Source organism: Geotrypetes seraphini, chromosome 4 (genome assembly GCF_902459505.1).
Source record: "Geotrypetes seraphini chromosome 4, aGeoSer1.1, whole genome shotgun sequence".
In the NCBI taxonomy this organism is placed as follows: domain Eukaryota; kingdom Metazoa; phylum Chordata; class Amphibia; order Gymnophiona; family Dermophiidae; genus Geotrypetes; species Geotrypetes seraphini.
The window spans coordinates 192620436-192634275 of record NC_047087.1 but is presented as its reverse complement, the minus strand read 5'-3'; the positions used below and the strand labels follow the sequence as shown (position 1 = coordinate 192634275).

At 46.7% G+C, this 13840-nt stretch overlaps 1 protein-coding gene across 4 annotated transcripts in view; it reads left to right on the top strand.

The window, feature by feature from the left end:
• Positions 1–13840, top strand: part of HELLS (helicase, lymphoid specific) — a 258918-nt gene that overhangs the window by 181310 nt on the left and 63768 nt on the right. For all 4 annotated transcript variants that reach the window (XM_033943358.1, XM_033943360.1, XM_033943361.1 and 1 more), the window contains exon 16: positions 9353–9436. In XM_033943358.1, the coding sequence (XP_033799249.1) occupies positions 9353–9436 (84 nt within the window). The remainder of the gene's footprint in view (positions 1–9352; positions 9437–13840) is intronic.

Genomic DNA, 13840 nt, shown 5'->3' with positions numbered 1-13840 from the left:
GTTCATTCACCCCTTTAAAGAAGTGCAGTAGATTGGTGAGGCAAGATTTCCCTTGAGTAAAACTGTTTGCTTTCTCTGTATGCTTTTGTATATGTTCTGTCATTTTGTTCTTTATAATAGTCTCTACTATTTTGCCCAGCACTGACGTCAGACGCACTGGTCTATAATTTCCCGAGTCAACTCTGGAACCCTTTTTAAAAATTGGCGTCACGTTGGCCACCCTCCAGTCTTCTGGTACTATGCTGGTTTTTAAAGAAAATTTACAAATGACTAACAATAGCTCTGCAAGTTCATTTTTCAATGCTGTCAGCACTCTGGGATGTACACCATTTGATCCAGGCAATTTGCTACTGTTCAGTTGGTCAAATTGACCCATTAAATCCAGTGTTACAGAGATTTGTGTTAGTTTCTCTGATTCATCAGAATTTAATACAGTTTCTGGCACAGGTAACTTCCCCCACATCTTCCTCGATGAAAACCGAGGCAAAGAATTTATTTAATCTCTCCGCCATGGCCTTCTCTTCCCTGAGAGCCCCTTTTATCCCTGAGTCTAGCGGTCCAACTGATTCAATTTTCTTCCCAGCTTCCTGATTTTAATATACCTAAAAAAGATTTTACTGTGTGGGTTTTTTTGTTGTGTTTGTTTGACTTCCAATGTAATCTTCTTTTCAAGATCTCTTTACCTTCCTTATTAGCGCCTTGCATTTGACTTGTCATTGCTTGTGTTGTTTACAATTATTTCAGTCAGACTCTTCTTCCACTTTCTGAAGGATTCTTTTTAGCTCTTAATAGCTTTCTTCACATCACTCATTAATCACGCTGGCTGCCGTTTGGTTTTCCTTCTTCCTTTTTTAAAACATGAAATATATCTAGTCTGGGCTTCCAGTACATCCATGCTTGATGTACCAAATTTTTTGCACCATAAGACACATCTAGGTTTAGAGGAAGAAAACCAAGATAAAAAAACATTTTGAACCAAATTGTGTACTAATATATTTAATAAAATATGCCAGGCTCTGCACCCAGCCCCTCCTCACTCCCTGCCAGGCTCTGCACCCAGCCCCCCTCACTCCTTGCCAGGCTCTGCACCCAGCCTCCCTCACTCCTTGCCAGGCTCTGTATCCTGTCCCCCCTTCCCTGCCAGGCTCTGCACCCAGCCCCCTTCCCTCCCTGCCCTACCAAGTTCTGGACCCTGTCCCAATCCCTGCCAGGCTATGCACTCTGTCCCACCACCCTGCCCTATACAATCCCCCCTCTGGTGGTTTAGTGGTAGGCTGGGATAGGAGAGGTCTGTCCCAGCCGACTAACAATTTTTTATACACCCTCCCCTCCACCCCGATACCTTTTAAAATTCTGGTGGTCCAGTGGGACTTGCGAGAACTGACGGCAGCCATTCAGGGAGCAGCATGGGGCCAGGCTAGAACGCAAAAAGCTTGCTCCTGTCTTGTGCACCGCTGGCTGCAAGATATGATGAGGCAGCCATTCAGTGAGGGAGGGGCAGGAGCTTGGAAAGCTCACTCCTGCCGATACATCGCTGGACCACCAGAATTTAAAAAGGTACCGGGGGGAGGAGGTGTAAAAAATTGTTATATTCACTTCATGAGACATACAGACATTTCCACCCACTTTGGGGGGGGGGGGGGAATGCATATTATGGAGCAAAGAATACGGTATGTTTTTTACCTTTGCAGATGTACCTTAAAGTTTCTTTTTTACAATTCTCCTCATGTTCTAATCTAATCTAATCTTCTTTTTATATACTGAATCTACTCCCTAGGAAGCTCGACTCGGTTTACAGTTCATTAAAAAATTAAACATAACAAGTAAAAACTGTGGGATAAAAACAGAAATTGGTTAAATTAGATGGATGGAAAAAGTTAGAAAAAAGTATGTTGAATTGCTTAAAATTACTATACGACAGCTAAAATCAAATTAACTATTGTGAAAACAACCAGGTTTTTAAACTTTTTCGAAATTGAAATAATTGATTTACCAGTCTTAGAGAATCTGGAAGTCCATTCCAAATTCTCACTAATTTAAAAGTAAAAGATTTACTAAGCTTCCCAGTGCATTTAATACCTTTCAGAGAAGAAAATGCAATTATCCCAGGACAAGCAGGCAGCATATTCTTGACTGATGGGTGACGGCACCGACGGAGCCCCGGTACGGACAATTTTAGAGTGATTGCACTCTAAGAACTTGGAAAGTTCTAGCAGGCCGCACCGCACACACGCGAGTGCCTTCCCGCCCGACAGAGGCGCGCGGTCCCCAGTTTCTTAGTTTCCGCGGAGCTAAGAAGACGCATTTTCAACGGTTGTTGAAATTTTTTCTCAAACGCCTTCCCGCTCGCGTAAACCTTTTCGGTATTTTATTCCTTTTTTTCTTATTTTAAAAAAAAAAAAAAGAGAGAGAAGGATTTTCCTTTCTTTTTTTCTCATTTTTTCGGATTCGCCCCGGCGGGGCCTGCTGCCACCATCGAGGCCTCGGCCTTCGATTTGGCAGAAGCCGTTTTTACGTTCATGCCCCCCCAACCCGGTTTTAAGAAGTGCCAGCGGTGCGCGAGGCCCATTTCTCTTACCGACCCGCACAACTGGTGCTTACAGTGCCTCGGTCCTGACCATCGGGCGTCCACCTGCACCCGCTGTGCCACTCTGAAAAAGAGAACTCTAAAAAACCGCCAGATTCAACAGCGGTTGTTGTTTGGTACCGAGATGTCGGATTCGGCGGCACCAACCCCGACTTCGGCCCCGACGCAGTCGGCACCTACCTCTTCGACACCGCGCGATACCGCGCCGGCGTCGCATCCCTCAGGTAAGCCGGCTAAGAAGCCTTCCCCGCTGGAGCGCCCTCCGGTCTCAGTGGCAGCGAGCCCAATCCTGCCGACCTCGAGGCGCCCGCGGAAGCGCTCTGCTCCGATTGAGGTTAGCCCTTCGACCTCGGGTTCCTCTTCGGAGTGTAGAGCGGCACCAAAGGTACCGCAGAAGAAAAAAGCGGTACCGGTGCCTTCGCTGGACGAGCGAATTGCCGCCGTCCTGCAAGTACAGCTCAAAGAGCAACTGCAGCAGCTCCTGCCTGCTCTTCTGACACCGAGCCTTCCAGTCCCGGTCCGGTCTGAGCTACCGGTACCGGCAGTGGAGCAGCCTCTTTTATCGGTATCCACTTTGTCGGTACCGGTACATACAGCTTCCTCAGTGTCCATGCCAATTTTAGCGCCGGAACCGAGGTCTTTACACCAGGCGGTGCAAACTTCGGCACCGGCACACCCGATAACATCTCCCGGTACCGTTTCTCAGAGGTCTGGTAAGTCGACTCACAAAACTCGACACCTAGAACCCTCCACACCGGAATCACGGGACTGTAGCTTTCAAGTGAGGGACCCTGATCTGTGGGGTGATTCAGAGGAGCCTTTCCTCTCTGAAGGGAGAGTGTTCGTCAGGGTACGAGGATCCTTCTGGTTTAGATCGGTCCTCCAAACCTGATGCAACTTCTTTCACCTCTTTTCTTAAAGAGATGTGTGACTCTCTCTCTATTCCCTTGGAGGCTGAATCCAAAAAATCCAAGGCATTTCTCGATGCACTGGACTTTGATCAGCCTCCAAGGGAATTCTTAAAATTGCCTCTCCATGATATTTTGCGAGAGACTTTCTATAAAAATCTAGAGACACCTTTGACCATTCCAGGAGCTCCTCGCAAACTGGACTCCTTATATAAGGTCATACCTATTCCTGGCTTTGACAAACCGCAACTCCCCCATGAGTCTTTACTAGTGGAATCTACTTTAAAGAAATCCACGGGGGCTAGTGTGTACGCCTCTGTCCCTCCTGGCAGAGAAGGTAAGGCCATGGATAAGTTTGGCAAGCGGTTGTATCAGAATGCGATGCTAGCTAATAGATCTGGGAACTATGCTTTCCATTTTTCGTTCTACCTTAAGCATCTCATTCAAACTTTGTCAACTTTTGAGAAATACCTTCCTGACCGTAAAAGATCTGCCTTTCGCCAAACTTCTTCATCTCTCTTACAACTTCGTAAGTTCATGGTCAGATCAATCTATGATACCTTTGAGCTGACCTCTAGGGCCACGGCTATGTCAGTGGCCATGCGGCGACTGGCCTGGCTTAGAGTTTCAGAACTCGATGTTAATCACCAAGATCGCCTAGCCAATGCACCTTGCTTGGGGGATGAGCTGTTTGGAGAATCCATGGACTCCACTACCCAAAAGCTCTCAGCTCATGAGACTCGGTGGGACACTCTCCTTAAAACGAAAAAGAAAACCCCACCTACCAGGCCTTTTCGCCAGCAGTCGGCCTACAGGCGTAGATTTGTGGCTCGTCCGTTACCACAGGCCCCGCAACAACCCAGGCGTCAGAGGCAACAACAGAGGCAAGCTGCTAGACCAGCACAGCAGCAACAACAGGTGAAGCCTCCCCCTTCACAAAAATCCACTCAACCCTTTTGACTTGGTTCTCCAGGACATAGCCAGTCTCCATCCTGCTGTCCACCTTCCGCAGCCCATAGGAGGACGCCTTACTCTTTTCATAAGCTGTTGGGAAACCATCACCTCGGATCAGTGGGTCCTCAACATCATCCGCCACGGCTACTCTCTCAACTTTCAGACACTTCCTGCCCAAAGTCTGCCAAGAGAGTCTGCTTTGCACACTCCTCAGGTTTCACTCCTTCTTCAGGAGGTTCAATCCCTCCTCCTTCTGAACGCCATAGAGGAAGTTCCTCTAGATCAAAAGGGGCAGGGATTCTACTCCCGTTATTTTCTAGTTCCCAAAAAAACAGGAGATCTCAGACCCATCCTAGATCTTCGCGATCTCAACAAATGCTTGGTCAAAGAGAAATTCAGAATGCTCTCTTTAGCCACTCTTTACCCTCTTCTCAATCAAGGCGACTGGCTATGTTCCCTCAATCTCAAAGAAGCATACACTCACATACCGATCAATCTGGCCTCCAGACAGTACCTACGCTTCATGATCAATCGTTGTCATTACCAGTACAAGGTGCTACCCTTCGGTCTTGCCTCCTCTCCAAGAGTGTTTACCAAATGTCTGATTGTGGTGGCTGCTTTTCTACGTTCCCACCACCTTCAGACCCAACCTGGACGATTGGTTGATAAAGGCCAATTCATCTCAGACAGTACTCCAGGCCCCCAATCAGACCATCCTATTTCTATCTTTGCTGGGGTTCGAGATCAATCTACCCAAATCTCATCTCATCCCCACTCAGAGACTTCAATTCATTGGAGCAGTCTTGGACACAGTCCTCATGAGAGCGTTCCTGCCGTCCAACCGTCTTCAAACGCTTCAATCTCTATGTCAACAGGTGCTTCCACAACGTTCCATCTCTGCCAAGCAAATGATGATACTCTTGGGTCACATGGCCTCCACAGTTCATGTCACACCACTTGCACGTCTTCACCTGCGCACTCCTCAATGGACCCTAGCTACCCAGTGGTCTCAAGCGATGGATCCTTGCTCACGTCACATATCTGTAACATCATCTCTTCGTCAGTCTCTACAATGGTGGTTGATATCCTCAAATCTCTCCAGAGGTCTTCTGTTCCATCTACCTCCTCATCAACTTGTCATCACCACCGACGCCTCCCCTTATGCCTGGGGAGCTCATTTGAACGAGTTCCAAACTCAAGGACTTTGGACAGCTCAGGAAATGAAGCATCACATCAATTTCCTGGAACTCAGAGCAATGTTTTATGCCCTCAAGGCCTTCCAACATCTTCTCTTTCCTCAAGTCCTCCTGCTGTGCACAGACAATCAAGTTGCGATGTACTACATCAACAAGCAGGGTGGGACAGGCTCTCGCCTCTTGTGCCAAGAAGCCCAGAAGATTTGGGCTTGGGCCACAGATCACCATCTATTCCTGAAAGCTATCTACATTCAGGGAGAACAGAATTCCTTGGCGGACAAGCTCAGCAGAATTCTCCAGCCTCACGAGTGGACACTCGATCCTTTAACTCTGCAGTCCATCTTCGCTCAGTGGGGCACTCCTCAGATAGACCTCTTTGCAGCTCCTCACAATCACCAGCTGCCCCTATTCTGCTCCAGACTCTACTCTCTTCACCGTCTGGCAGCGGATGCATTTCTCCTCGATTGGTCAAATCTGTTCCTGTACGCTTTCCCTCCTCTGCCTCTCATGTTAAGAACCTTGTTCAAGCTCAAGAGGGAACGAGCCACCATGATTCTGATTGCTCCACGGTGGCCCAGGCAACATTGGTTCTCCCTTCTACTTCAACTCAGTTCCAGGGAACCCTTTCTTCTTCCACTGTTTCCTTCGCTGCTTACACAACATCAGGAGACCCTTCTACATCCCAACCTCCAGTCTCTGCACCTGACAGCTTGGTATCTCTCGGGCTGACTTTGACCGATACTCTTTTGTCTCAGCCCGTTCGCTCCATTCTGGATGCATCCAGGAAACCGGCCACTCTGCAATGTTACCTTCAGAAGTGGACTTGATTTTCTTCCTGGTGTCTTCTTCATCATTTTGATCCCACTTCCCTCGCAGTGGAGACGTTGTTGGATTATCTTCTTTCTTTGTCTGACTCTGGCCTCAAGTCTACTTCCATCAGAGTCCACCTCAGTGCTATTGCTGCTTTTCATGAGCCAGTCCATGGAAAACTCCTCTCAGCTCATCCCTTGGTGTCCAGATTCATGCGGGGTCTTTTCAATGTGAAACCACCTCTTAAAGCCCCTCCTGTTATCTGGGATCTCAATGTAGTTCTTTCCGCCTTAATGAAGCCTCCATTTGAACCTTTGGCTACCGCTTCTTTCAAGTTTCTCACTTGGAAGGTACTTTTCCTTATTGTGCTTACCTCTGCCAGGAGGGTCAGTGAGCTACATGCACTAGTTGCGGATCCACCTTTTACAGTCTTCCATCATGACAAGGTGGTTCTGCGTACACATCCAAAGTTTCTTCCTAAGGTTGTCTCTGAATTCCATCTCAACCAATCTATTGTTCTACCCGTCTTCTTTCCGAAACCTCACTCGCATTCTGGAGAACAGGCTCTGCATACTTTGGACTGTAAGCGGACTCTAGCTTATTATTTAGAGCGTACTAAGCCCCACAGATCATCTCCTCAACTCTTTCTGTCCTTTATCCGAATAAATTAGGACATCCTGTTACTAAACGTACGTTGTCAAATTGGCTTGCAGCGTGCATTTCATTTTGTTATGCTCAGTCCGGACTGACACTGGAAGGTTCTGTCACGGCCCATAGAGTTAGAGCTATGGCAGCATCTGTGGCTTTCCTCCATTCCACGCCTATTGAGGAAATCTGCAAGGCTGCTACATGGTCCTCAGTTCACACTTTTACATCTCACTATTGTCTGGATGCATTCTCCAGACGGGATGGACACTTCGGCCAATCTGTTTTGCAAAATTTGTTTTCCTAATGGCCAACCTTCCCTCCATCCCTCTTTTTGTTAGCTTGGAGGTCACCCATCAGTCAAGAATATGCTGCCTGCTTGTCCTGGGATAAAGCACAGTTACTTACCGTAACAGGTGTTATCCAGGGACAGCAGGCAGATATTCTTGCGTCCCACCCACCTCCCCGGGTTGGCTTCTTAGCTGGCTTATCCTAACTGGGGACCGCGCGCCTCTGTCGGGCGGGAAGGCACTCGCGCGTGCGCGGTGCGGCCTGCTAGAACTTTCCAAGTTCTTAGAGTGCAATCACTCTAAAATTGTCCGTACCGGGGCTCCGTCGGTGCCGTCACCCATCAGTCAAGAATATCTGCCTGCTGTCCCTGGATAACACCTGTTACAGTAAGTAACTGTGCTATTTGTGAATTGTTGTAATTCTTGAATAGCAGGATCTAAAGCAGTGGTCTCAAACTCGCGGCCCGGGGGCCACATGCGGCCCGCCAGGTACTATTTTGCGGCCCGCAGCCTCTACTAGCGCTGCTCGCTCTTTGAAGTGTCCTCTGGCTTCCCCCTGGCCTCCCACTCTTACCTTTAAATAATTACCGCGGCCTGCAGAGAGGATTGCCGGTGCTACAGTGATCCTTGCAGGCTGCCGTGGTCCTCGGCAGCATGTTCCCTCTGCCACAATCCTGCCCCTGATGTCAGAGGATGGGCGGGACTGCGGAGGCCGATGGCAGCCTGCAAGGAACGTTATAGCACCGGCGATCCTCTCTGCAGGCTGTGTTAATTAGCTGAAACTAAGACTGGGAGGCCAGAGGGAAAGCTGGAGGACGCTGCAAAGAAGTGGGGAACATGCAGGCCTTCAGGGGAGGGGGGAAGATTTATAAACTATAAGGAGTTTTACCGCATGCAAAATTGTCATTTCTTTAATAAGACATTAACTATTTTTTCTGCGGCCCTCCAAATACCTACAAAGCCAAAATGCGGCCCTGCAAAGGGTTTGAGTTTGAGACCACTGATCTAAAGGAATTCCCACTAAGGGGAATCAAAGAGTCAAATATTCCACACATGCATACTTGAACTGTATCCTGTAATGGACCGGAAGCCAATGGAGTTTTCTCAGCAATGGAGAAACATGGTCGTACTTTCTCTTTCCAAAAATAAGTTTGGCCGCTGTATTCTGTATTAACTGGAGACGATCTAAACTGCCCTGTTTAATACCCAAATAAATAGAATTACTGGGCCAACACAGTAGATTGTACCAGTAATAAATAATGTTCTTGATAAAATAGTGCCCTGACTTTCCTCAGTATGTGCAAACTAAAGAAACATTTCTTTGCTAAGGAATTTATCTGGTCATTAAAAGTGAGAGAGGAATCTGGAATAATACCCAAAACTCTAGAAGTGAAGTCAAGTTGTAATATAATATTTGATTTCAATGCAATATTAGTAGGGAGATTAACTAATCAAGGTCCGATCCATGTTATCTTAGTCTCCTTTTTTTAAAGTTAAGTGCTGTTGTATTGGATTTTCTGTGTAAACTTATTCCAGGGATTATATCAAATCTGATCATGTTATGATCACTGTTATCAAGTGGCCCCAGTAGCATTACCTCCCTCACCAATTCATGTGCTCCACTAAGAACTAGATCTAGAGTTGCTTCACCTCTTGTTGGTTCCTGAACCAGCTTCTCCATAAAGCAATCATGCATGGAACCATGTTAAAAATATTTCCATGGATATTGTGTAAATATCAGGATTTCAGTATCTACCTGACATCACTTTTTTCACCTAATTAAAAACTCAAATGTGTGAAAGGCTTTACTTTTTTCAGAAGCTCAAGAAGATTCTATCCCTTTGGTGTCAAGCATGGTTACATGACACATTTGTTTGATATTGCTTTATAAATATCCCTACCCAAACCATAAAACTGTAGCCCTTCTAAATTCTTTTATCACCTATTTACCATTTTTTGTAGGTTGATGAAGAGCTAGTGAAGAGTTCAGGAAAATTTTTAGTGCTAGATCGGATGCTTCCAGAGTTGAAAAAAAGAGGACACAAGGTAGTTTTGTTTTATTGTTCAAGGTGTGGGCTAATATAAATAACTGCTTTTTCTTTAGTTTAAATTAAAATTTCTTCATAGTGTAAAAGCTATGTATATATTTTATTTTTTAGTCCTGAAGATAACTTCTGGTGCACATGGCACAAGATTCCTGACAATTGTGTTAACTTCCCCTCACCACGAACTGTATAGAAGGAATCATACACTTCCGCCTCCTTCCTTAGTGGGCTATATTGCCTCTCTCCAATTTTTTCCTTCTGTACACAAACTGGAAGGTGTCTTTCTGAACTGCTCTGAAAATTGTTGTTTTCAGGTTTTTTATTTGAATTTTAAGGTTTTTGGTGCTCAAGAGGTCCCCAGTAGTCCTGGGGCAGCTTTTCCTGGGAGAAGACACAGACTCTTTTGAACAGGGCAATCCTTTTAAGGAACCTGTTTAGCCAGCCTGCAGTATTACTTAAGGAGCCCAGAGACTGTTTCCCTGGGAGCAAGGCTCTCTCCTAATTTATCAAGCACTTGAATGCAGGCTGTTTGGCCCTTCAATGATCTGGAAGGACTTTGACAGGCACCAGCTGCAATTTCCTCCCCCCTGTTGCTGCGTGTGGGTCCAGTTGCTGCGTGGGGATTTGCAGTCTGTCCGCCATTGGCCTGATATGGCAGCCCAAAGAAAATAGCAACCTGGATGGGGATATGCAGGTTTCAGGCAGTGGTCTTCTCCACTATCCAGCTATAGTGTGAGCTGAAGCTGATTATAGCACTAGTGCAGCACAGTAAATTGGGAGGGGTGGGATGGTGTCTCAGGTTGGCAGTTTTGATGGTTTCTGGGGCTAGATATAGGGTCCCTCACTTCCAAAAAACCCTTACCTGAATTTTTTGGACTTTGCTGTAGCTTTCCTGGGCTGTTTTTTGGTACCATCATGTTGCTATGGTGGCCATCTTGGATTTCCCAATTTTGTTTATAAAGCCTCTATCTGTCTGAAAAGCCTTCAGTTTTGCTTAAAATCGATTATAATGGACTCCTTAGATCTTTCTACCCTTATATCATAAATAAATGAAAAATACAGTATATCTCTGGGAATAGTACTCTATATAGTTTTATATAAAAATATCTCCTCTTTACTAATTACTCAAAATGTTAACCATACAATTTGAAAAAAGTTACTACAATTATTATTTAATACACAAATACAACAAAATAATACAAAATTACTACATATAAAACTCACACCATTCACACCATACACTCATTGCACTTTAACTTCATTACTATACTAAATCTTCTACAAATAAATCAGCCAGTTATAATTTAAAGCAGATTATTCCCCACAAATGGCAAAAAGAGAAGTCTGTAAATCAAAACTTAACTCTAGCAGTCTTTCCCAACACCTGAGAGAGGCACAGCAGTGTTCACATTGTAAAAGTCAACCATAGTGAAAATAACTCCTCCCTGTTTATGAAGCACAGCGCAGCACCAATCACATGCTGAAATTCACCCAGAGTAAAAAATCAGTCTTCTCTCTTAAGCAAACAGTTCTCATTTGTATGATATCCACAGTCAAAAAAAGCTCTCTTAAAATACAAAGGTTTCAACTCTACACAGCTCTATTTTTCACCATTGGCGTTTTCAGGGCTCTAACTTCAGGAGTTGAAATCCAAGCTTTGCTGCTGGTCACACCTTTAAAACCACCGCTGCAGGATCAGTGAATTTTCATACTTCTTTTTTTTTTTTCTTTTTTGCAATCATATTTATTAAATTTTCAAGAAAACACAATCAAGTACAAGAATACAGCACAGAAGCAAAGCTGTCATATACAACAAAACAAACAGCAAAGACAGTGTCACAAAGGTCAACAATTTAAGTAACTTTCCATCCCTGCACTCATCCCTCCCCCAATCCCAGGAATATGAGGGAAAAAGACAACAAAAACTCAAGTCAGGGGCAACCAAGTAAGACATGGAGTTAAGAATATATCCAAAAAGGGCTGCCAAATTGTAAGTGAAACTCGTCCCTGTTTAGTATCCCAGTCAGACAGATGCATGTTTCCATAGTCAGGAGGTGTAGCATATGCGAACGCCAGTGGCCATAAGTAGGGCTCAGGGGACCTACCCAAAGAAGAAGAACCTTCAGGCTTGAGAGAATCGCCAGGCGAAGAAAAGCCTTAAGGCCTCTGGGTATAGGATGTTGAAGGTCAAAAAGCCAAAACAGACTATAACTATTACAGTGCCATCTGGTTTGCCACATGCAGCCAACCCTGGAGAAGATAGTAGACCAGAAAGTTCGCACCAAGGAACAGTCCCAAAACATGTGTGACAGGGTGGTTTTAGGATAACCATACTTCGGTCAAGAGTCCGCAGAGACAAGTGTTGCTCTATACTTGCGCCAAGACGCTATGTACAGTCTACAAATAAATTTATAGCCCATTTCAAAGTAGGAGATGTCGGGCAAAAGACCATGAAGCAGTTTCAGGAAGCGTTGTATGTGAGGTCCCTGCAACTTAATCTTCAATTCAGTATTCCAAGCTTGGGCCACCTTAGCATAATCAAAAGGAGAAAATTCCAACAGTGAATAACGAAAATATTTAAGGGATACCATCAGCTGGGCATCTAACCAATAAAAATGGGACAGGGTTTCATATATTGTAGCAAACAGCGCCGAGGAAGGCAAAGAAGTGCCCGAGTTGGAGGTAAGAAAAAACATCCATTCTTTAGCACTCTCCAGACCAGTAGAGGTTAATCTTTACAAATGGGTATATATCTAATCATGACCAGCAGGTGGAGACTGAAAACAAAACTGTGGGACAGTATATACTATCCTCTCTTCTCTATTTCCCTCAGTCTTCTTTCAGTCTCCAGCAGGTGTTGATGTGATCTGTACCCATCTCCCTTGGTAGGGCTGTTGGATTTTGTTTAGGGGGTTTATAGTCCCTGTTTTTGGCCGGACGGAGCTTGGGCAGACCCTGTTTGGGGGTTCGTCCGACCTTGGGGGTGTCAAACCCGGCGGGTCTCGAGCGGGGTCCCTCCCCCCACTTCCTCCACCTCCCCACATTTTTTTAGAGGAGCCTCAGCAGTAAGCCTTGCCCCCTAAATCAAGCAAGGCATATTGCTTCGAGAGCCTGTGGAGTCTGTTCTGTAAAAAAAAAATCCTGAGGTAGTGCTGGTCTGGAGGGTTGTTTCCCTTTAAGAAAACTGTATTTTACTGTATTTTTTCAACTAACCGGCACTTTTTTATAGCTAGGTCGCGTATGGAGCAATGAGCACTTCTAAAGGGAAAAAGTGCTCATTGTGCTCCAGGCGCGAGGCACTCGCGGCCGGCCTGTGCAAGCGGTGTTCAGGCCGGTGCGGTGGAGGAGCTCCGTTGGCAGCGGCTGCAGGCGCCCAGAGCTCCCCGCCGATGGTGCCTCGCGAGTCGGCAGGGAGCAGTGGTGAAGCCCGGTCTTCTCCATCCGCCCACGGAGGGATTCCCCGAGCCGCCGACGGTCGGGTTTTTGAGGATTCCCTCTCAGCTGATGTTTTGACAGCTGATGCCGGCTTGCCTGTTTTAGCGGCTGAGACTGTTCAGGTTTCTCAGCCGCTACAGGCTATGGAGGGTGCTTTTTTGGCGGGAAAGTCGCCATCTTCTCTGTCTGGCCCCTCCATTTTGTCTTCCTCCTCAGGTGACCTTCCCCCTGTATTGCCTATGCAGGGGCAGGTTTCTGCTGGGTCCCTTGCTGTGGCAGGGAGTCCCTTGGGACCCTCGGGGGGTTTTTCTCCTGATTTCTTTTTTTCCTTATGCAGAGCCTATTTTCAGGCGGCTGGGGGTCCCGGATGCGCCCAGGGGGTTTCGGGGGGTGGGTTTTCCTCCGCGCTCCCTGCGGCTTTGCCTCTCTCGTCTGGTGTGGCGTCCCCTCCGCCGCCTCCCTTGTCCAAGCGTCCACGGGTGTCGTGGGATGAGGACTTATGGTCGGAGGAACGTGTCGGTCTGGAGGAGGACCTGGACCCTTCTGAGGAATTCCAGGACCCTCTGGAGGGGACGGAAGCTGGCGGCGGGTTGTCGGGTTTTCCGTTCTCCGGCGAAGAGGCGTCCGTGGTGCGCCTTTTTCAGAGAGATGAGCTGCCTGACCTTATTCAACAGGTTTCTTCGGTTTTGCGTTTTGAGGATGCGCCGCCGGAGACTCCGCGTGTGGGGGACCCTCTGTTACGGGGGATCCGTTCCGTTTCCCGCTCCTTTCCTATGCATCAGGATATTCGGGATATTATTCTAGAACAGTGGAAAACGCCGGAGACGCCGTTTCGTCTGGCGCGCAGCATGGCTCGCTTGTATCCCATTCCAGAAGGGGATCGGGCTACGTTAGCATCACCAGTTGTTGATGCGGTGGTCTCGGCAATTTCCAAGCGGCATACCGTGCCTGTTGAGGGCGGTTCTGCCTT